The following is a 22,484-nucleotide window of genomic DNA, read 5'->3' as shown; positions in this document are numbered from 1 at the left end:
GGTTGGAGGATTTGTTTTCAGTGCTCAGCCCGGGGGAGGTTAAAGCCCCTCTCCCCAAGGGCTGCCCGGAGCAGCAACAGCACCGCCAGGAACGGGGGGCACCCTGGGGGCTGATTTGGGGTCAGTTCTGGGTGGGTGAGCGGGACAGGGGTGCTGGGGCTGATTTTGGGGGTCAGTTCTGGGGTGGTTCGGTGGGGCTGATTTTGGGGTCAGCATTGGGGTGGGTGACCCTGGGGGCTGATTTGGGGTCAGTTCTGGGTGGGTGAGCGGGGCTGATTTTGGGGTGGGTGAGCGGGACAGGGTTGCTGGGGCTGATTTTGGGGGTCACTTCTGGGGTGGTTCGGTGGGGGTGATTTTGGGGTCAGCATTGGTGTGGGTGACCCTGGGGGCTGATTTTGGGTCAGTTCTGGGTGGGTGAGCAGGGCAGGGTTGCCGGGGCTGATTTTGGGCTCAGCATTGGGGATCCCTGGGGCAGAGCACAGTGCTGGGGAGACGGAGCCGGGGGCTCAGCCCGGGATGGATGAGCGGGACACGGGCAGGAGGGGCCGGGCGGGGATGGACCCGCACCCTGCGTGGGGCCGGGCCCCGGGACCCCCCGATCCCGATCCCTGTCCCGGATCGCCCCCGTTCCCAATCCCGTTCCCGTTCCGTGTCCCAGTTCCCCCAATCCCGTTCCCTGTCCCAGATGATCCCGTACCCAATCCCGTTCCCTGTCCCGGATGATCCCGATCCCGTTCCTGTTCCCTATCCCGGTCCTCCCGTTCCGAATGCCGTTCCCTGTCCCGAATCCCCCCAGTCCCTGTTCCCGTTCCCTGTCCCGGTTCCCCCGATCCCGATCCTAATCCCAATCCCCTTCCTTGTCCCAGGTTCCCCCCGATTCCGTTCCCCCGTTCCCGATCCCGTTCCCTGTCCCTATCCCGAATCCCCCCAATCCCTGTTCCCGTTCCTTGTCCCGGTTCCCCCGTTCCCATTCCCTGTCCCGGCTGATCCCGTTCCCTGTCTCGAATCCCCAATCCCCGTTCCCATTCCCTGTCCCGGATCCCCAATCCCCGTTCCCATTCCCTGTCCCGGCTGATCCCGTTCCCTGTCCCGAATCCCCAATCCCCGTTCCCATTCCCTGTCCCGGATGATCCCGTTCCCTGTTCCCGTTCCCGCTCCCCGCCCGGGCTCCCCCCGGGTCCTCCCCGTTCCCGGCGGCCCCCGCGCGGCCGCTCCCGGCCCGTGATGCTCTGCGGCCGCGGCCCCGCTGCAAGATGGCGGCGGAGCGTCAGGGAGGCGGCGGCGGCCGCGGGGCCGGGGCGGAGGAGAACAAGGAGCACAAGGACGGCAAGGACAACAAGGAGAACGAGCGGCCGGCGGGGCCGCAGCCCGGCGGCCTCGGCGATAGCCTGGGCCTGGAGAGCATCCTGCGCAGCGGCGGCGGGGGGACGTGGCAGGCCCGGCCCCGTGGGCGGCGGGGGGACGTGGCGGCAGCGCGGGGCTCGCAGGGCCGGGGCGGGCAGGGACGGCGGGGATGGGGACAGGGACACCCCGGAGCTGCGGGCGGTGCTGGCCTGGGCCTGTGAGGGTTTGGTGGGGACAAAAGGCCGGCTGGCTTTCCTGATTTATGGAACCGTGCTGTGCCTGGGCTGCGTCTCCTTCCGAACCCGGGACAGCTGGCGTCGGTCTCCACAGCGGGGCCGGGTACGAGCAGGCACCCGTGAGCTGCTCGTGGTGATACTGCAGCTTGAAGTGAGCAATAATACCTAAAAAACCCTTAGCAGGGCACCCGTGAGCTGCTCGTGGTGATACTGCAGCTTGAAGTGAGGGTTAATGCATAAAAAAACCTTAACAGGTGCGCTGAGGTGGCAGACTGGCTCCTGCAGATTTAGTGCTTCTGAAATCTCGGCGTGTAAAACTCATGGAGGTTTTGTAGGTGAAACTTCCACGTGAAACCAGCACAGCTGTGATCGAGCTGTTTTATCTTCTGGGTCAGAGCAAAGCCCGGGGGAAATCAGGTTGCAGTTTTCCACGTGGCACATGGCAGGCGTTGTGTAGTCAGTAAGTGTGGGGTAAGGTGCAGACATAGCAATTGCCCTGGGAATGTTGGGAATGTTTAAGTCAGTGAAAAAATAAAAAAGTTCGGGGGGTGTGAATTCAGCAAGTGACTGTGCAGGGTAAAAGAGAGTCTGAAAAAAATCTTGGGTAGGCAGCAGGGATTAGGAGATCTGTGTTGAGACATTGCAGTTGGACTGGGTTGTTCTGCAAATGTAGAATAATTCAGTGTAATAACGATTGATGCAGGGTTTTAATGCTTCAGAGAGTTTCTTTTAGGTGTAGTCCCAAGAAAACATTTTGCTAGACATCTGGCATTTTAAACTTTAAATGTTTGGTGGTTTCTTTAGGTGTAGTTGTAGTTTTTCTTTTGTTGAGGTTGTTGTACAGTCTGGTTTTCTCTTGTGGGTTTTCTTTAGAGGCTTCTTGGTAAAGCTTAAAAGGGAAATTTTAGAATATGAATATATACAACACAGGTTTTTTTTGTGTGTGGTGGAGATTTTATTTCACAAAATAACCTGCCTTGTAAACTGAATGAAAACCATCAGATTTACTGGAATGTGGCATGGTTTTATTGGCAGGAATATCTGAGGGAATAAAGGAAGTGCAGGAGCTCTGCCAATCCACTGAAGGATGGGGAGGCTGGATGGAACTGATGGAGTGATGGTGCTCCAGGTCACAGGGCAGTGCTTTGTGTCACTGATGTTTGTTGCAGCAAGACTACAAATGTGCTGAAAATTGAGAAAATCAGTTATTTCCTAAAACTCTTTATGAGGTTCTGTGCTCAGAAGGCACTTTGTTTGTTTGTGCTGGGCAGGCAGCAGTGATTCTGTTCTTTTCCTGAGCGAGGGGACATTCCTGGGCAGGAAAGCTTCTCTACCTCAGTTTTTCCACCACATCTGTGTCACAGTTGTGGCTGGGGAGGTCCTGTGGCCAGGTGTGTTATCCTGGAGGGGTCTTTGTCCCAAAGGGAGCCCTGGTGACAGCAGCACTCCCGTGGGTGTCTGCAGGAGGTGCTTGAGGTTTGTGTTGGTCTCTGCTGGCAGGCAGGAGCTCTGGGCTCATGAGGTGCTTTAGAGCCCTCAGCTCTCTGCTGTTGGGAGGTTTTGGGGTGCCCCAGCGTTCAAAGTGTGTTTGTCTGATGGGCTCTGTGGGTTCCCTGCTGCTGTTTTGGGGTGGAGGGAGGAGCTGGTGCCCTGCACTGTGAGTGTCCCTTAACGGCAGCCGCAGTCCTGCAGATCGTGAAGGAGTCGCAGCAGCAGCACGGCCTGAGGCATGGAGACTTCCAGAGGTACAGGTGAGTGCTGGGGGCTGCTCCTGGGCTTGGCTACACTTCATTGAATTTAAATTGTAACCCCCTGTAGCAGGCAGCAAAACCCAGCTGCCAGGTGGAAGCCCCTGACAGGCTGTTCCACGTGGGGCCCTGTGTGCTGATCTCCCTTGGCTGTACTGTGCTGGGGCTGTGCTGCCTCTTGCATCTGCACTGCCCACAGGAGCTTGTGTTCACAGCTCCCTGCTAGGCACTGTACTTCTCCAGAGCTCAATAAACACACATAAAGCAGCTAGTAATGACCACATCACCCTGATTTTTCAAGATTATCAATAACTACATCTCCTCTAACCTTATTTTCTGTTAATTGCTGCTTTACAGGAAGTTTTTGAGCTACCATATGTCACACATGGAGTTTTAATTGCTAAAACATTGCCTGGTACAGCCTTAATTTTTTTTTTCCTATTTGGATAGAACAGTAAAGAGAAGCAGAGTTGTCCTTTGGCCAAACTCTGACTGTGGTTGTCTCTTTTTAGGGGTTATTGCTCCCGCAGGCTGAGGCGGCTCCGCAAAACTCTCAACTTCAAGATGGGCAACAGACACAAGTTCACTGGGAAGAAAGTAACTGAAGAGATTCTCTCAGACAACAGGTACAGGGACTGGATGGAATTGAGAATTCAGCATGATACTGAAGAGTTTTCTTTCAGTAATTTCCGTTTTAGGTGGAAAACTATTTTGTGCAATATCATCCAAAGCATTTCTTTTCAGAGATGTGTGTGGTTGCTGTTAGTAAAAGTTCAGGCTGTAGTGCAGGTGCAAGAGACTGCTCAGATCCAGTGGGACAAGAAGGAGCAGTAACAACCTGTTCCTTCTCTTCCCTCTTTGTTGCTAAAATGGATTCTTTTCATAATCAGTAAATTCCTGTGACATTGAAGAGGAAATGCTTATTCAGGTCTGTTGCAAGGTAGCCATGGGAATGCTGGTAATGTGAATGTAGCCAGCAGGTTGGGGTTAGAGATGCAATCCCTTCTGTTTGAACAGAAATATTGCACTGCAAGTTTTACTTGAATCTTCTACATTTGACAGAATGCTCGTCTGACAGAATATGTGGAGAGTAGCCAGGATTTTGGGTTCACTTCCCATCTTTTAGGAATACTTGAAATGTTTCCTGTCTTGTCTTTTCTCGTGATAAAACAACACACAATGCTGCATTCACCTGTGTTGTTAAGAACATTTTGAACCAGTTTGAAGAGTGGCCTAAAATGACAATCTCTTGTCTTTGTAGTGTCTGTGGTGCTACAGAATGATACCTAATGCTCTTCCTCAGTGGGGTAATTACACTTCTGAGTGAGAAACACGACAGAAACTAGCCAGGAATAACAAGACTTTGTGTGCATAGAACTTTTAAGAAGTAAAAGCATCTGCCTCTTACTAACCAGCTACTGGTACTGAACTTGGCAGACCAAATGGCAAAGAGCTGGTGCTGATACAACTCTTGCCTGAGTGTCATTCTTGTCCCTTGCACCCTCGTGTGCCCTGCAGGTATTTGCTGCTGATCCTGATGGATGCAGAGAGGGCCTGGAGCTATGCCATGCAGCTGAAGCAGGAGGCCAACACGGAGCCCCGCAAGCGCTTCCATTTGCTGTCGCGGCTGCGCAAGGCTGTGAAACACGCCGAGGAGCTGGAGAGGCTCTGTGAGAGCAACAGGGTGGATGCCAAGACTAAGCTGGAAGCTCAGGTAACCACTGATGCTTCCCTCTTGTTGTACAGTAAGGGCTGAACAAGAAACCTTTGGAATTTGGGGTGAAGAAATAATTGCTGTTTCTCAATAGTACAAAGAACTGAGGGCAGCTGAGATGGTGCAACACAGCCTGAGAAACTGCTTATCTACTGAGTTACCTTTTTGTTAAATGTGCTGAAGTAGCCACGTAGAATGTCAGATTTGGGGGTTCAGTTCCTGGAAAACAGGAAACAGCTCTTGTGAAATCTTTGAACAGCAGTGCTGTACTCATTTAATTAAACTGCCATTGTGTAGCATATTGCTGGGGAAAAAAGTTGTGTGACATTAGTGGGCCATTGCATAACAAACAAGAAATATCTTTAGTTTCTGGATGACCTTGTCTAGTGGAAGGTGTCCCTGTAATGTCAGGGGGTTGGAACTAGATGATCTTTAAGCTCCCTTCCAATTCATTCTGTGATTCCATTTTATGATTCTGTGCTTCCTTAGAAATGCAGCAGAGTCAGTTAAAGGAGAAGATGTAGGTAGCTGTAACCTGTCATCCAAATCAGTTGTCTTCTGTGGGAAGCCCCAGTGAAAAGGGCAAGGCTTAGTCACCCCTGCAGGAGTCACAGCAGCCTTGCTGCTGAAGGTGGCCCCAGTTGTGCTGCTGGTGGGGGATGTGACCTTGTGTCAGGATCTGTCCTAGTGAACAGATACCCTGATGGTTCGTAGGAGTGATCTCAGAGTGCAAAAACCAACACGGTACAAGGGGGTTTGCAGTGATAATCAAATTAAATGCAGTTTTATTGAAATAACTGCAGCAAAAATGCGATAGAGGGATTAAGGGAGAGAAAAAAAGAGAGAGAGAGAGAGGAGAGAGAGAGGGAGGGGATATAGCTACCTTTGGTCCAGTCGAGGATCCACCTGTTATGCTGGGGAGATCTCAAAGGCTCTAGCTAACTCAGAGGTTTTTATTACTGAAAATTGTGAGGGGGGGGAACAGATGTAACAGGTAGTCCATGTTCTCAGCAGTAAATGAGAGCCATTGTTTTCTTGGTCCAGTGGGTCACAACCTGCAGGCAAACATCTCGCTTTGGTCAGCTTGCCTCCCCACACACCTCCCCTGGGCTGGGGGTTTCAGTCCCAGTCCTTGGAAGGAGCAGAGGGGCCTTTTCACATGGATGTTTTCTGTCTCAGTCCTTGGTGGAGAAGCTTCTCACATCTCAGTCTGTCTGTCACAGTGGTTGTAAAACAGGTGAGGGTCTTCTGTGGGAGACCACCTGAGACTCAGGAGAAGTCCAGCCAGGCTGAGAGGTGGGACAGCTCCCAGAGCTGCTGTTGTTGCAAATGGGGCACGGTGCCCCCTCTTAGCATACAGCAAACACTCCTGTGAAAACAATAGCTCAACACTGAGCTTTCAGCTCTCAGGGCCTTTGGCATGTGACTTTTCTCCTTCAGAGCCAGGGATTCTAGACAGGGGGGGTCTTCTCTTCAGTGGGCTCCCAAGGACGATCGTGAGGCAGATGAGGGAAAATTCAGACAGACTCTGACACCTTGCCCTGGCTCTGTGTGCAGGCGTACATGGCTTACCTCACCGGCATGCTGCGCTTCGAGCACCAGGAGTGGAAGGCAGCAATGGAGGCTTTCAACAAATGCAAGTGAGTCCCTCCCTTCACCAGCTTCCTTCAGGAAACAGTGCTGGATCACTTTAGTTATGTACATAACTAACATAACTATGTGCATTGTTAACTGTGCTTAACTGGGAGGTGCTGCTGAAGAAACAGCATCCTCCAGAGCACAGACACAAACTGTTCCCTTAGGATGGCACCTCACAAGTGACACACACTGCAATATTAATATTTGTCCTTTGCTCTAGGACCATCTATGAAAAGCTGGCCAATGCTTTCACAGAAGAACAAGCTGTGCTGTACAACCAGCGTGTGGAGGAGATCTCACCCAACATCCGCTACTGTGCCTACAACATTGGTAAGGGAAGGGGGCCTCATCTGTTCCCAGGAAAGCAATATTCATTTAGTTAAACCCTGGTCTAAGTGACACTGAGGCCATAATATTCTGGGCAAATTCTGCTTGTGTATTGGGACAGTTTAGCAGTGCAGAAGTGTTGCTGGGCTTGCAAGGGTTCCTCAGGGGTGAAGAGATAGACGAGAATCTTGACTTCATGATCAGAAGGCTGGATTTATTAATTTAATACAATAATTTAATATAATACATTATGACTATGCTAATAGGAATAGAGAGAAAAGTTCAGAAGCTTGCTATGTTAAGAATAGAAAAAGGAATGAATCAACAAGGAGCTCTCTCCTTCTGTCCCCGAGAGAGCTTTGTCTTTGATTGGCCCTTAATTGTAAACATGCAACATGGGCCAATCACAGGTGCACCTGTTGCATTCCACAGCAGCAGATAACCATTGTTTTACATTCTTTCTCTGGGGCCTCAGCTTCCCAGCAGAGAGAAAAATCCTAAAGAAAGGATTTTTCACAAAAGATGTCTGTGACACAGAAGGGGCCTCATTTTGCAACAGCACCTGTGGTTATGTGTAGAAAGACAGAATAACAGTTTGTGGTAGCGTGCCTATGAAGTCAGAATAAAATTGCAAGCTTGTCCTTAAACTGCCAGTATAAAATGTAATGTCTAGTTTTTGTATATGAAAGTGATTTTGAAGTCAGATGGAAATGTGATATCAATTTGTTGATTCTCTCAGGTGACCAGTCTGCCATGAATGAGTTGATGCAGATGAGACTGAGGTCTGGTGGCACTGAAGGTCTTCTTGCAGAAAAACTGGAGGTAATTTATTTGCATGCCTCAGCTTGAAATATTCATTATTACTGTGCTGAGCATGAATATTGCTGCAGCAAACCATTCAGGAGCCAGAATGGAACAGAAGTGAGCAAGCAAGCCTAGGCTCTGTGGGAAACAACACTTTCCCAAAAAGCCTTTTGATTTCAAAGTAGTCAATCAAACATGAATTCAGGAGGTTCAGTTTTGCACCCCTGTAAATTGAAGCTCCTAAGCTCAGTGTGTTCTGTGCAGGCACTGATCACCCAGACTCGGGCAAAGCAGGCAGCCACCATGAGTGAGGTGGAGTGGAGAGGGAGAACTGTCCCAGTGAAGATTGACAAAGTGAGGATCTTCCTGCTGGGGCTGGCTGACAACGAGGCAGCAATTGCTCAGGTAACCCAGCAGCCCTCTCCATCCTGCCCTTCCAACCATCCTCTCTCCTTCTGTGCAATACCTGGTACCTGAACTAAAAGTTTGTGAGTAATCTCGTGTTTTTCAAACTTGGGGCTGGAAGGCTGAAGGTAAAAGTGGGGGAATACTGATTATAAACCAAAGCTGAAGTGATGGCTGGGGATAGCTCTCACAGAGTGGAGTAGTCTGGGAGATCTGTTCTGAGTTTTCTTGCTCCTTGGAACATTCTGGGCTGCCTTCCAGCAGCTGGGTGATTACCACTATTATTAGTGCATCACTTGGCAATGAAGGTTACATTTTTAAGAGTAACTGGTTTTGAATTACTCTTCTAATTTCTTTAAGCATCTTGCTCAAATGCTCCAACTTCAGAGTAGCCAAAATGAAAATACATATTGACCATGTTTTCTTCAGCAACAAATAGCCATTTGCCAGGTGTAGCAGGTACTATGAGATCTATTCCATTCTCTTACTGACATCTGGAAATCTTCAAAAGCAGGAAGTGGATTAATAAATGTCAGGATGTAAATCAATTTCACATGTAATAGTTCTGAAACACTTTATAGAATCATGGAATATCCTGAGTTGGAAAGGGCACACAAGGATTATTGAAATCCAGCTCACTGGAACTTGCAGTGGCACATAAAATTCATGTATTTTGTGTTGTAGTCAAGTTTTTCACTTGTACTTTTTTCCTTGGAAGTGGTGACCAGAGGAGGTATCCTGCTTTTCAGTGGCTGCATACACACTCAGACTTTTAAAAGACAGTGATAGGATCTTCAGTAATAACTCTTGCCACTAAAAATGGGGATTTTGCAGCATTAAAAACCTTATATCTCCAGGAGAATAATAATGATAAATAAAAAACAGAAATGATAAAACAAAAGCTCTACAGAGGGTTAAGACCAGAGCAGGGGATAGTGGTGAGAGGAGTGTGATTAGGAGTGGGAAACCTGAGTGTTACCCATAGTGTTAGGAATTGGATGTCCCTGAGTGGGTTTGGTTTCAGGGAGCACATAAGTGTGGCCAGCAGGTGGAAGTACAGCTCAAGAGTTCCCTCATTTAACTTAATCCTGGATCTGACAGTTGGACTTTCTCAGTTTAGTTGCTCCCTAAAGCAGTGGCAGAACAGCCTGAATTTGTTCTCCTCTTGCTTTGCCTTCCTGGGAAGCTGTGACTAAACAGAGTTGAGTGGACTGGTGAGAGCTGAGCATTGCAGCAGCACTGTTTACATTCCCAGAGGGCCAAAACTTGCCTTTTTGGCAGCAGTTCTGCACTTGTGTCAGCTGTGATGGGCACTCCAGCTTCAGGTGAATGAATGGTGCTTCCTGAGATCTTTGGCACCTTTCTGCTCACCTTCACTGAGCTGAAACCCTGACAGAACAGCAGTGCTCTGCAGGGTTTAATTAGAAGTCAAACCAGTCTGTTTTGTGTAAAAATGGAGTCTCCCAATGCAATTATACTGTTGCCTTTGGTGCCTTATTGGTGATGGGAGGAGCAGAACAAATAAGCCAAACTGAAACAGGAATCCAGGTTTAAAATTGCTTGTGTCAGTCCTTTTGAGGATTTGCAGGTGTGACTGAGGGCCCAGTGGCTCTCCCCAGGTAGAAGTGACAGAGCTGCAGGGCAGCATGACACAGGTGTGCTCCTAGCTGCTATTGCCTCAAGGATTCTGTGCTCATCTCTAGATTGCAGCAAAAATGGGTGATAATAACTGTCAGAGATGTTACACAGTGGTTTAGACCAAAGAAAATCTGACAGCTGAGCACTCCACATTTTTGGGGTTGGGTTCAGTGGGATTGGTTTCCATGATCCCTCTAAGATGAACCTGTGCAGTTCTGTCAGGACAGTTGTATCACCAGCTGTAGCACTTGTGTCTCAGTCCTGTGATCTGATATCTATCTCCCAAATCAGAACATGTGTATTTATGCATAGAATCAGCTCAAGGAGTTTTTGCTTGGAAAGGAAAGCCTTTGTTTCATTGCAGGGCCCAGCCCTTGCCCTGTTTGTGCCTGAATGATGATCTGGCCGTGTCTGTTTTCATTTTTGTGCTTACAGTGAAATTGCTGTGCTGCTCTGGGTGAGGTTGAGAATGCAGTCAGACTCGTCTCTGGTTATTCTCAGGAGCCGGTCCCACCTTAAAAATTCTCACAGCAAATCTTAAATTAAAACCAAAAAAAATCTCAAACCCAAAAAACCGCCTCCATCACAGGATACCTGAGGCTTTGTGAGGGAGTAAAAATAACATTCCTGATTGGGTATGTGAATGTGGGAAGTGGAGAGGTAGAGTCTGTAGAGCTGTACAGTAGATTAACAAGTGAGCAAGGTTTTAGCCATTTTTTTATTCATTTTGACAATTGCAAATTTATTGCAGCAAAGCTCATCTTACACTGTTACATGAGATGGAAGTGGCAGAACATGGTGCTGGTGCTCTTGAATTTTCCTTCAATCACTGAGGCTGAGGTTTGCTTCTGAGCAGCTTTTTCTCACTGAATCATTGCAAGTCTTGCAGTCTCCACCTGGTTTCCTTCTCAGCATCTGAATAAAGGCTGAGTTTCGGTTTGGGTGCTTGTTTAATTGGGTACACGATATGCCAATAAATTAGGCAGAGATCAGGCTTCAACTTGTTTTTTAAAAGTTGTTTTCAAGTTCTGGTTTTGGGGCAGAAGGCCAAAAGCTGCTTCACTTTTTTTTTTTTTTTTTTTTTAACAAAACTTATGGTGACAGCAGAAAAGCACTCGGTCACTCCTGCTGCTGAAATGTAGGGTTACTGTGAAAGATGCTTCAAACAAGCAAGTTATTGCCACTGTGAGCATTGCTGGAGTGGGAGTGGAGAAAAGATAATCATCTGCATGTTCTTACCACATGGGAACATTAAATCAGCATAACAAGAGCTGTCTGCATTGGTAGTTTGCCAGTTCAGGGCTGCTCAGCTCTTGTGTTGCTGGGCCTTTCCCACAGTGCAGTCCAGCCTCAGCTCAGGGGGCAGTGCAGGTGCCATCCAGGAGGGAATGGAGTTACTGGGAAGGAGGGTGACTGGTGCAGGAATGAGGCCTTGAGCTGTCACTGCTGTTCAGTTCTCAGCACCAACTCCATTCCCCAAGATTTCTGGCAGATTTCCCCCAAGAATATGTTGCAGACAGGCACAGATTGGAGTTCTAACTACCCATGGACCTTAAAGACATAATTTGGGAGAAACTTCATTTAATCTCCTCACTTAATTCATGAATTGTACAAAAAAATCTGATTTCTTGAATCTCCTTTGCTCTTAGGCAGAAAATGAGGAGACAAAGGAACGTTTGTTTGAGTCTTTACTCAGTGAGTGCAGAGATGCCATTCAGGCAGTTCGGGAAGAATTGAAACCTGACCAGGTAAGCAGCAAACACCAGTTTCTACTTCCATTGACACCATGTTTCCTTGGGAGTTGTTTAGTGTTCAGCTTGCTGGGATTTCTTTAATAAAGTGCTGCAAAATTTGAATTTACTCTCTCTGGAGTGAGGGAATAGCAGTGGAGAAGCCCTCCCTGTTTTGCCTAGAAGCCTGTTCCTTCCATGGCTTACCCAAACCTTGAGTTGTTCTGTGTTTTTCATCCCTTGGCTGCCAGTTTTAAGTCAATCATGCAGTGTTTTATCTCCATTGCCCACAGAAGCAGCGAGAACACTCTCTGGAAAATGATTCTGGGAAGGTGTCCAACATCCAGTACTTACACAGGTAATAGGCAAACATTGCTGCCAGTGCTAGTGTGAAACAGCCATGTTCTTATGTCAGGATTTTATTTTGTTTGATTTTGTTTTATGGGTTTTTGTTCTGAGCCTTTGGGATCCCAAAGGATGACTGTACAGATAAGGATCTGATTCAGGGAGCTTTGTAACCATTTCCCTCCAGACTCTCACATTGACCTCCCAGCTGTTTTTCCGCCACCAGCTCAAAACACAGAGTAACATCTGAATAGCTCTGACAGTGCTGATGGGATTTCTCTTTTTCTTCTGGCAGTTATTTGACCTACATCAAGCTGTCCACGGCCATCAAGCGCAACGAGAGCATGGCCAAGTCCCTGCAGAAGGCCCTGCTGCAGCAGCAGCGCTCCGACGAGGACGGCAAGCGCTCGCCGCGGCCGCAGGACCTCATCCGCCTCTACGACATCATCCTGCAGGTACTGCTGGGAAAACACAGCCAGCTCTGCAGCTGCCCAGCTTTAGAGCAAATTTGGGCAAGAATCCCCCAAAGGAGCTCCGGTGGGAAAAGCAGATCCAATCGGCCCCTCCTCCCGACTGGTCCGGGAGGAAAAAATACCTCCTTGGAGAAAGGTGGGAAAAAACTGTTTATTAAACAATGAGACCCCTTGCCACTCTAAAAGAGATGACAAACTGAGAAAACCCCGGGTTGAAGCTCAGCTCACTCAGTCTCTGATCATCCCTCAGTGCTGGAATTGTCGCAGGCCAGGCCTGCCCAATGGGCCACAGCTGCAGCTGCGGTGCCCCCTGGGTGTTCAGTCCAGAGCAGTTTCAAGAGGTCCAAAGAAAAGGAAAAAAAAAAACAGTCCAGGGAACTTCTTTGCCTCAGCTAGCTAACACTAACTAAAAAGCAAAAGAGTTCTGTCCCGCTGTCTGTCTGCAGACAACACAGTCAGGAGCAGGAATGTGGGGGAGTGAGTGCAGTGTCTGAAAACAAACTGCTGCTTCTTCTCCCTCCCTTTCACTCTCTGGAACACTCTTAAAGGTACAAAAATTATTATTCAACATAAACAGAATGAGACAACTGGGGACTAAAGCATCATATAGTCAACCCAGGACAGCAGCCCAGCCAGAGAACACACTAACTGTGTGCTTAGGATAAACAGGATGTGCATGGGTAGGAAACCTGAGAGGTTATTGCAGAAATACAGCACTGTAAGTGAGCTACCGTGAAGTCTGAAGAGTAGCTGAGTACCTTCAAGTGCCTCAAAGATGTTCAACATCTGCATGAAACACAAAAATCCTCTTTTAGTTATGAGCAGAACTTGCTGCTTGAATGGGTGTCCTTTGTTGTGCACTCAAAGTTTTAAAATAGTCTTTGTGACTCTTGTGCAGCACCCTTAGAGCTGCCTCAGTTTCTGCTGGCCAGGGAAAGTAGCAGCTAAAAATACTTGTTCTTCATAAGCAGGTTCTCCATTTCCCCCATAATTCTGCAGTTAACTGAGGGAGCCTGTGGCTGAAGCAGTTGTGAATGGGAGAGGGAAATGCCTTATGAAAGAATTAGTTCATGTGAAATTTAAGGAGTCTTTGTCCTAATTCTTGTTTGTGTCAGGAAGTCTGTCCTGAGGGCAACTTGCACAAGTTTCAATGAGAGTCCTTCACAAGGTTGGAAAACTGATGATTAGAAAACTGGAAACTATTTCCCTGGGAGTGTTCTGTTGACTTGTCAAAAGGGTCAGCTTTCTCTTAGACCAGCAGATTCCAGAGGAAGGCAATGCCTGCATTTATTATTTTGTCTCTCTTTTGCACAGAACCTTGTGGAACTCACACAACTTCCTGGCCTAGAAGAGGACAAGAACTTCCAAAAGGAGATTGGATTGAAGACACTTGTGTACAAAGCTTACAGGTGACTGAGAAACATCCAGGTTTTCTTTAGCACATGTGACACTTTCAGAAGTTTAATTGCACAGCTCTGTGTGCTGTGCAGGCCTTTGATGCAGTTTCCTCTGTCCTTTGAGACAGTTCCTAAAGGGAAAATAAGATATCTCCTGTTGCCAGTCATTTCAGCTGGCAAAAGGTGTGGACAACAAACACATCAGGAATGCTCTCTTGGCTGTTGCAGGTGTTTCTTCATTGCCCAGTCCTATGTCCTGGTGAAGAAGTGGAGTGAAGCCCTCGTGCTGTACGAGAGGGTGCTGAAATACGCCCGCGAGGTTCAGTCGGGAGCTGGAGCTCACAGGAACAGCCTGAAGGTACGAGCCCAGTCCTGAAGCTGAAGTTTTATGAAGCAGCTCTGTCCCTATATTTATTGCTAATATTATTAATTAGGTGCCAGGCCATTATAATTCAAGACTGATCTCTAACTAGGGAGAAGGGAAATGTTCATTGGAGCAGAGACCTTCTAGTGACATGGGAACACTTCAGCTCCCCACTTGGAGGAGGGACAGACTTGCACTGACTCCAAAGCAATTTACCACTTTTTCTCACCTGTGCATTTTCTCTTATACAACTTCTGTGGTGCCTGAAGCACAATACTGTAGCTTTTCTCCTTCTGGGAAAGGTTATTTATCAACACTAGGAGTTAATTTCTTAGTTCTTACTCTGTCTGGTTTTACCTTTGCTCTGATTCTTAGACTGGCACATTTCAGGCTCTCAAATAATTTTCTTTAATGCTGTAGGAGCTGCCTGATGTTCAGGATCTCATCACTCAAGTCAATGCAGAGAAGTATTCCTTGCAAGCAGCAGCTATTTTAGGTGAGTAACACAGCTGTACTAGAACTCTGCTCTAATGTGTCTTGACTGAAGCCCCTGCAGCTGTTTCATTCCTTTTATTTCATTTCTGAAGTTCCAAAGGTTTCTCCATCACCGTTCACTCAGGCTTTGGAAAAGTACTTTTCCCCCAGTTCTGGTTGCTTCTATCTGTGTGTAGTGCAGTAGGCAGGCAGTGGCTGGACATTGGCATCTTGCTCCCTGCCCAGAGATATTAAAACCCTTCCTGGGGATGTGCACCCACTTTGGGAGCCTGCACAGAACAGTTCAGTGTTTCATTTTTTGCTGCAGACACTTTGGCCTTACTTATCCCAGTTTTGCCTGGTTGAGTGAACTAAGAGGAGAGCAGTGATGTTCTCTCTGTCAGTGTCAGCCTGGCCAACAGAACTCTGGGGGATGGATGAACTTTGTGATTTCTTGGGCTGCTGTTTTTGCTGTGCCTGCTGCTGGGAATCCAGGACAAGGAGTGTGTTGCCTCCTTTATTGCATTAATACTGCCTTAACAAATCCTCCCTGGGGTGTTCTCATCTTTTTTTGTGTGCTTCACTCAAAGCCTGTGCTGCTTTCCAGACCTTCTCGTGGCAGGGTGAAGGAGAAGCTCCACCACTGCAGGCTGTGTTGGCTGTAGATGAGTGTGTGTGGTGCTTACTCTAGAAATCAAGTTGATTCTGCTGGAAATATTGTCCTGTGTATCCCAGAGAGCAAGGATCATGGCTAAGCTTGTGGCACAGCTGCTTTCTGAGACAATCTTACTCTACACCAAGGTCAAGCCTGTTATTCTTACCCCCTTTTGTTCAATTTTGCAGATGCAAATGATCCTCATGAGACTGAGTCTCCATCTCAGGTCAAGGATGGCAAGGTAAGAGCCAAGAGCTCAGGCAAATTCCAGCTGTGCTCTTAATGACCATCACCTTTATCTTGTTACCTAAGTGTGTCTCACAACACAAGAAATGTCACATTGATCAAGATTTGGTCATGTATTTAGGAGATTTTATTAGGCTGGGTGCTGAAGGTACCTGACACAGTGGGGTAGGAGCTGGGAGGCAGATGCAGCTCCCATTGTGGCAGCTTGCTTTATTTGGTTTCTCTCTGCACATTGGGAGGGTTTTCCAGAGATCCTGCAGCTGTGCTTTGACAGGAGCTTAAAACATTTTCAGAGGCCTCACAAAGGAGCTTGAACTTCTCTTGTCTCAGTTGCTGCTCAGCCCTGTTTGATGTTTGACCCTTTTGACGTGCCTGGGGTTTAATTTGTGTCCCTGCCTTGGTCTCTTGCAGCCTCTCTCAGAACGGTTTGAGACTTTCTGCCTGGATCCTTCCCTGGTCAGCAAGCAAGTCAGCCTCGTGCACTTCCCACCAGGATTCCAGCCCATTCCATGCAAACCCTTGTTCTTTGACCTGGCCCTTAACCATGTTGCTTTCCCACCTCTGGAGGACAAGGTGGAGCAGAAGGCCAAGAGTGGCCTCACAGGATATATAAAGGGCATTTTTGGATTCAAAAGTTAACCAGGACCCCCAGAGGAACAGAGGTTTTATTCTGTATTGAAGGAGAAGCTCCAAGAGGTTCTAGGACACAAATACCTGCACCTGAAACCAAGAGAGGGAAGTTTTACCATCTTCTCCCCTGTGTCCTGTGTTCATGTCTGTGCACACACATTCTCTCCCAGTGTATTAAAGACAAACAATTACTCAGAAACAAACATACACTATAAATAGCTGAAAATAACCTGGAGCACAGAGAAATTCCTTTCTGCTTGGAGAAGTTTGTGATCAGTGACCTGTCCAGGGTTGGTACACATCTACTCACCACGGACCAGGGCATGGATACAATTTGATTCCTGCCTCTGTCCCGTAATTTGACACTATTATTTGTTTTTTTGATCTAGAAATTGGGGTGTAATTGGGAAATAGAGGCAGAAGTAGAGGCAGAGCTAAACCAGCAAGGTGAGGCTTCCACACAATGGCTGTGGAACAGTGGCCAAGCCAGCAACTTCTCCTTCCCTTTCAACCCAGAAGTCTCTATATTTTTTAAGAATGTAACATTCTGAAATGACAAAATAGAGCCTCTTTCCTTATCAGTAAGGATGGCAAACATCAAATATTGATGGTTACCCCTGCTGTGGTGGTGAATTTGTATTCTGGGCCAACAGCACCCTTCTTTATTCATACACACACTTCATTACATACCTACATACAGTATAGAACCTATTCCTGAAAGTATTTTCCTGGGAAAATAGCTTCATGGGTGGCTTTAGCAATAGCTACTTGCTCTTCTTGGGAAGTTGGGTCTCTTGGTGTTTGTTTTGTCTTTGATCTAAACCTTCCTGAAAACAAGATGATCTTTTTCTGGAGTTCATCTATTGCTTTGTTTCTTGTCCCTGGTCAGTAGCTACATGTGAAATGAGGGATGAGGAACAGCAGACCAGTAGGTTTGTGAGTGATAATTCATCTCTGTCGTGCCAGACAGCGTTTTTTATAAAGCACCCAGGTGCCACGGGGATGGGCACTTTGAAAGTGCACATAATTTCATAATTGTGATCAATTCAGTAGGGAAAAAACCCACAGCACATGGGCAGAACTGTTCCTAAATAAAGCATTTGGAAGATTCCATCAGCACTGTGTGGGTTTTCACTCAGCCTGTCCTGACAGGTGAAGCAAGAGTTTGTTCTGGTTGTCTGGACTTTGTGTTTTTTCTGCTTTTGTAGGCATTGGAGTAAAGGTTGGAAACGGGACCATTTTGAATTATTGGGCTTTTGTTGTAATGGGAATTTTCCTTGCAAGGTGCATGTCAGATGAATGGGGGAATTAACAATTCCCATTATTTTAATATGAATGTTCACTTTGTTCAGTTTGATCTGATTTGTGAGTTCTCAAAGTACAGAAGAACTCTGTGCTCAGAAAGAGGTGGGAGCGGGAGGAGGAATTCCTTGTTTGTGTTTAATTTTTGCAACATGGAAACAAAATGGGAATTTCTGGTGTTGTAGCCAGTTCCCTTTGCCTCTGGATTCCAGGGGCATTTTACAGAAGAAAGGGAGGTGTACAGGTGAAAGAAATGTGGAAGATTATTCATCAAATGGCAATTTCTAGAAAACTTGGTCTTGACTGGCAGCTTTCTCTTCCCCTTAAAGCCCATTTCCTTTTAGCCCACAGTGACCAGGCTCACCTGGTCCCTGTGTCCAGCTGAGCTGCTCTTCTCAGCTTTTGGATCAAATCCCAGCAGTGTTCTCTTGGTTTGCACCAAACTCTTTCCTTCCATAGCTCTGTATTGTGCCTGGATTGATTCCAGGGAAACTCCTGTGGCCACTTTCTAGCTACAGTTACAAAAACCTAAGAGCCATTGGCCTCTTTCTGCTAAATGTCTTTTGACAGGGAACTGATGAGTTGAACGCAGATAAGGAATTTGAAAACAATAAACTTTTATGCCTGACCTCTGAGGCGTGTAGTTTGTATTAGGAACACTGAGCACTCTTTGCCTCCCCAGCACTCAGAAGATCGAGGTCACACCATCTCCTGGGGCTGCTGAACCCCTGGGGAATGGCCACTTAGCTCTGGAGGAGGCTCTTCTGCCCCAAGGCTCAGATAACGCCACTCCGAGGTGCTTGGCTTGTTTGTTTTGGTGTAATGTTAGTGGAAAGTGAATGGAGTGGGGTTTGTGAGCAGTGGTGTGGCTTAAATCATGGAAGGTGCTGATGAGGCTCAGGAAAAGAAACCTAAAAATGTAAATAAGGGGGGGAAATTGTTATTGAAGCCACCTGCATGATGCAGACCAAACCAGACTGACAAAACCGAGGCTTTTAGCCCTGCAGTGGAGCCTGGGCTGGCTCAGGTGAGGCTCACAGAGCTGCAGGGGCACAGGGCAGGCGGGTGAAGTGTCTGATGTGCAGAACAAACCAATTCCCCTGGGCCTGCCCGGGTGTTGGGCCTGGAACAGCCAGGGCAAGGTACAGAGTGCGTTGTGGGGCTTGGAAGCTTCCTCATTGCCCTGCTCTTTCATTGCTGCTCCTTTAAAGTGCTTGGGCTCTTTCCATGAATTAATCGGCGAGGAGGCCACGTGATTGCCCTCAAAACAGGAAACTCCAGCAGAATGGTCAAGAGGATTGCTTTCAATCAACTTTTCCTATGGAGTATCTTTGGGATTAGCACTGGAATTTTAATTACAGGCTGAGCTAGCCGTGTCTGGTACCACTGCATTTATTAAAATAAGAATGAGATGTTCATCACGGCCCTCACTCCACCACCAGTGATAGACCTGTGTCTGAGCAATGTTTATTTCTGGTTGTGCACTCTGAGGGGTCTGGGGACACTGGATGGGTCTCAAGGGACTCATGGGGGACAGAGCATGAGGCAAACTGGGCAGTGAAAGAACTGAAAGGTGGCACGTGGGATTGCAACAGTCTGGCCTGGGAGCTCCTAAATAACAGTGTCTGCCTCCTTTGAAAAATGGGTTGGGGGTGTTTTTAACAAGGGATTGTGTTTGCTAGAAAATTGTTGCCTAATCCAAGCTGCTCCAGCTGTGGGTCACCCCAGGTGGGCACTGTCAGGAGTTCTCTGTGGCCTTTGTGGCTGTCTCTGGAGCAGCAGGTTGTAGGTTTGGCTGGCAGCTGCTGAGCTGAGGAGTGGGAAGTCCCTGTCCAACTGCAGTGGGATAGAATTCATCCTTGGGAGAAAATGCATCTGCTGAGGGGTTCCTGTGCTCCCTCACAGCTTTTGTGAACTGCCCTGAGAGCACAGGTACCCTGTGGGCTGCAGCCAGGTGTGACTGAGGTGTTTGCTCACTTAAGGAGTGATTCAATGTGATACTCTCTGTGGCTGCTCCTCTTCCTTCAGGATGGGATTGCTATTTTCAAACAGGAGCAGCTGGAGGTCGGTTTTCCTGCCAAGGAAAAGAGTCGGATGGGAGGGAGGGAGGGAGGGATGCGTGGTAGGACCCCGGCAGAGCGGGCTGGGAGCAGCCTGGGGCAGCGTTAGGAGCTGCCCGGCTGCTCTGCCCAATCCTCCCTCCCTGCTCTGGGCTGCGGAGGCGCTGAACTGCAGCTGCCCGCCCGGCCCAGCTGAGCTCCCGGGGTCTCTGCCCGATCCCCGTCCCCCTGGGACCGGCCCCTCAGCGCCGGCACTCTCAGGGCTCGGTGTGCGGGCATCTCCCCGGAGCTGCTCCCGCAGGCCCCACCAGGCCCCACCGGCAGCCGAGCTTCGTGCTGGGCTCACCGCAACCACACTGAGGGTGAGCAGCTGTGGGAATGCAGCCCCTCCCTGCCCCTGTCCTGTGGGTGAGCGCTCCGGGCCTGGCCGCGCTGCTTTGGACCTGAGCAGAGCCCGCTCCTGCCGAGCCACGGCGGCAGAGCCACAGCCCAGGGGGAGCCACGGCGGCCGCCCCTCGGCCCACGGGGAGGGGATCACTGCGGGGTTCGGGTTGGGCCAAAGCAGAGAATTCCTCGTTCAGGAGCATCCACCCCGCAGTGAGTGTGCTCACCCTCTGTGTGCTTTGGGGATTTACTTTGTGACCAGCAGCTCAGTGCTGGGGCTCGGTGCCAGCGCCAGAGCTGAGCCCAAGTGCAGACTCCGCCTGCGAAGGAGGAGGCTGTGTCCATCCCCTGCCCTTCCGCGGGCTGCTGCGAGGGACCTGTGGTGAAAACCTTCCCACCTCTGGCCTAAAAGGCAGTAATGGCTCAGAGGAGAGGTTTAGAACCACTTTCAAAGGGTGTTATTTACATGTCTGTTGTGCGCGGGCGGCCCTGGGCGCAGCTTTCATGTTCCCAGTGCCGTCCATTCACATCCACAATGGATGCATCGCTCCAGCTCCGAGCGTGCACTGGACATTTCCAGGCTGGGATCTTCGTCAAACCCCTCCACTGCCGAGCACCCGAGGTGCTGCCGATATGAAAGTCAGAATTCTTGCTGTGGGAACCATGGTGTCCCTGCCTCGCTGGGCTGCAGTACATTGCCGGCCGTGCCCAGCACAGACTCGGCGCTTTGCCCCAGGCTCACACGCTGTGCATGAGGATTAGTGACTCCCGTCCCTGCCCGTGGTCAGTGCAGGGAGCCGTGCCGGGGCTGTGGTGCCCGAATGACTAAAGAGCAGCATCAAAGCCTCTGAATTACCTTCAGTGCTTGCCTTTTTCCACAGAAGCAGGAGAGCGTCTAATTTTCTCAGAGCATCAAATTAAGTCAGGGAAGGTGAGGTCTGGCCATGGAGAATTAGCTGTGGCAGACACATTCATCCTGCTCTGGTCCCTGCCTGTGACGCAGAAGCACTTACTGCTGAATCAGGCAACAGCAGCTCACAGTTGGAGCTTTGCAGGAGGTTTATGTGTGGTTGAAATTTGGGCTGGAAGCTGCAGTTTGGGGTATGAGCCCCCTTGGCTCAAATGTTCTTGGCTGCTGCACCCTCTGCCCTCACAGATGGGTTGGGAGGTGTTTTGCAGGGGCTGTCACCATTCTGTGCCCTGCCTTCGTCATCCTGGAAGGGTTTGTCTTCTCTCCCTGATAGCCCTGTGGTGCAAGCAGAGCCCTTCCAGGAGCTTGGTTTGGTGGGTTTGGTTCCTAGCTGGGTGTGAGCACCCTCCTCCCTAAGGGCCTCCAGGTCTTGCTGGATGGGCTGCTCCAGCCTGGGCCCCTCTGAGCACCTCCTGCTTCAGCCAGCTCCTTGTTGAAGTTGTTCTCCCAAGCAGGAACATCTGTGAGCTGCTCCAAGGACGTGTTTCAGTTGGCCACCACCTGCAATCCACCATCCTGCAGGTATTCTGTACCTTGCAGGGCCTTTGCCTTGCACCTGAGTGTGGGGAGCAAACCTGCCCTCATATTTCACTTTGCCTGGTGCTTCATCCCAGCATTTGCAGGGCATGGTCCCTTCTCCAGGGCACTCCTGTTTGGGCAAAGCAGCTTTGAAAGAAACACTCCAAAAGCTCTGCTCTCCCACTCTGGTTCCATGGGTTCCTTCTCCAGCTGTGCCATGAGAGTGAAGGCTGCCTCTCAGGCAGGTGTTTAATTACCTCATTGCCTCGTTAATGATCTAGGACACATCTTGTTCAGATCCAATCACTCTGCCAGGGAGCAGCTCCTCAGCTGTGTCACTGGATAATAAAGCCAAATTTGCAGGCTGCATCCTGTAAGTTACAAGCAAGTTTTCCAGACAAAGTGTCCTGAGAATCTGCCATTAGTGAATTTATTTTGTGCTATTACAGCCTTGCTAATCCTCTGGGGAGAGGAAAATGAGGCTAAGGCGTTAACTGCTGCAGGGAATTGTCCTGATGTCCTGCTCCTTAGCTCTGGGGCTTGAACTCAAGGAGCTGCAGGATGCTGGAATGAGGCTGGAGAGGCCGTGGGGTGGGAAGCAGGCAGCTCCTTTTGATGTCTGAAGGGGCTGAGGATGAGTAGTCTACAACAGCCCTGGGACTGGGCTGTTAAGGAGATGGCGTGGTGGGAACGTCCCCTGTACTTAGAGAGATCCAAAGGAGCAGGACAAGGGCTGCCCATCTGTGCTGTGCTGGCCTGGGCCACCTCTGGCTCCTGGGGAAAGATCCCTGGAGCTGGGCTGGCTCTGCATGCAGAGCCCCTGACCCCTGGCAGGGTGCTGAGCCTGCCCCAGTCTGGGGAGCTTTGAAAGGGGCTTAATTCCACCTGGAGGGAGGATCCCTTTGCACTTCCCCTCTGCTTATCAGTTGGCAAAGATAAGGCAAAGCAAAACAAGGTTTGAGGAGCCAGTAATTTTAGACTCCAGAGTATCAGGTGTCCTATTATCCCAGTGGTGAGGCAGTTTTTTCAGCTAGGCTGTTCTGAGGCTCTGGAGATTCACTTTGGCTTGTGGAGTATGAAA

General features: G+C 49.0%; 1 protein-coding gene across 1 annotated transcript; it reads left to right on the top strand.

The window, feature by feature from the left end:
* Positions 1-1,230: 1,230 nt before the first annotated feature.
* On the top strand, positions 1,231-17,284 carry SRP68 (signal recognition particle 68). The gene is made up of 16 exons (XM_064728638.1): positions 1,231-1,401; positions 3,265-3,331; positions 3,841-3,954; positions 4,847-5,042; positions 6,600-6,682; positions 6,901-7,010; positions 7,747-7,829; positions 8,076-8,216; positions 11,504-11,602; positions 11,878-11,942; positions 12,225-12,384; positions 13,717-13,811; positions 14,028-14,157; positions 14,584-14,659; positions 15,481-15,533; positions 15,950-17,284. Exons 1-16 carry the CDS (start codon positions 1,254-1,256, stop codon positions 16,175-16,177), a joined length of 1,848 nt encoding a protein of 615 aa, XP_064584708.1. The 5' UTR covers positions 1,231-1,253; the 3' UTR covers positions 16,178-17,284.
* Positions 17,285-22,484: the final 5,200 nt, after the last annotated feature.

The sequence above is a fragment of the Zonotrichia leucophrys genome, chromosome 18 (assembly GCF_028769735.1).
Source record: "Zonotrichia leucophrys gambelii isolate GWCS_2022_RI chromosome 18, RI_Zleu_2.0, whole genome shotgun sequence".
NCBI classification, from domain to species: Eukaryota; Metazoa; Chordata; class Aves; order Passeriformes; family Passerellidae; genus Zonotrichia; species Zonotrichia leucophrys.
This window is presented reverse-complemented; position numbering and strand designations above follow the sequence as displayed.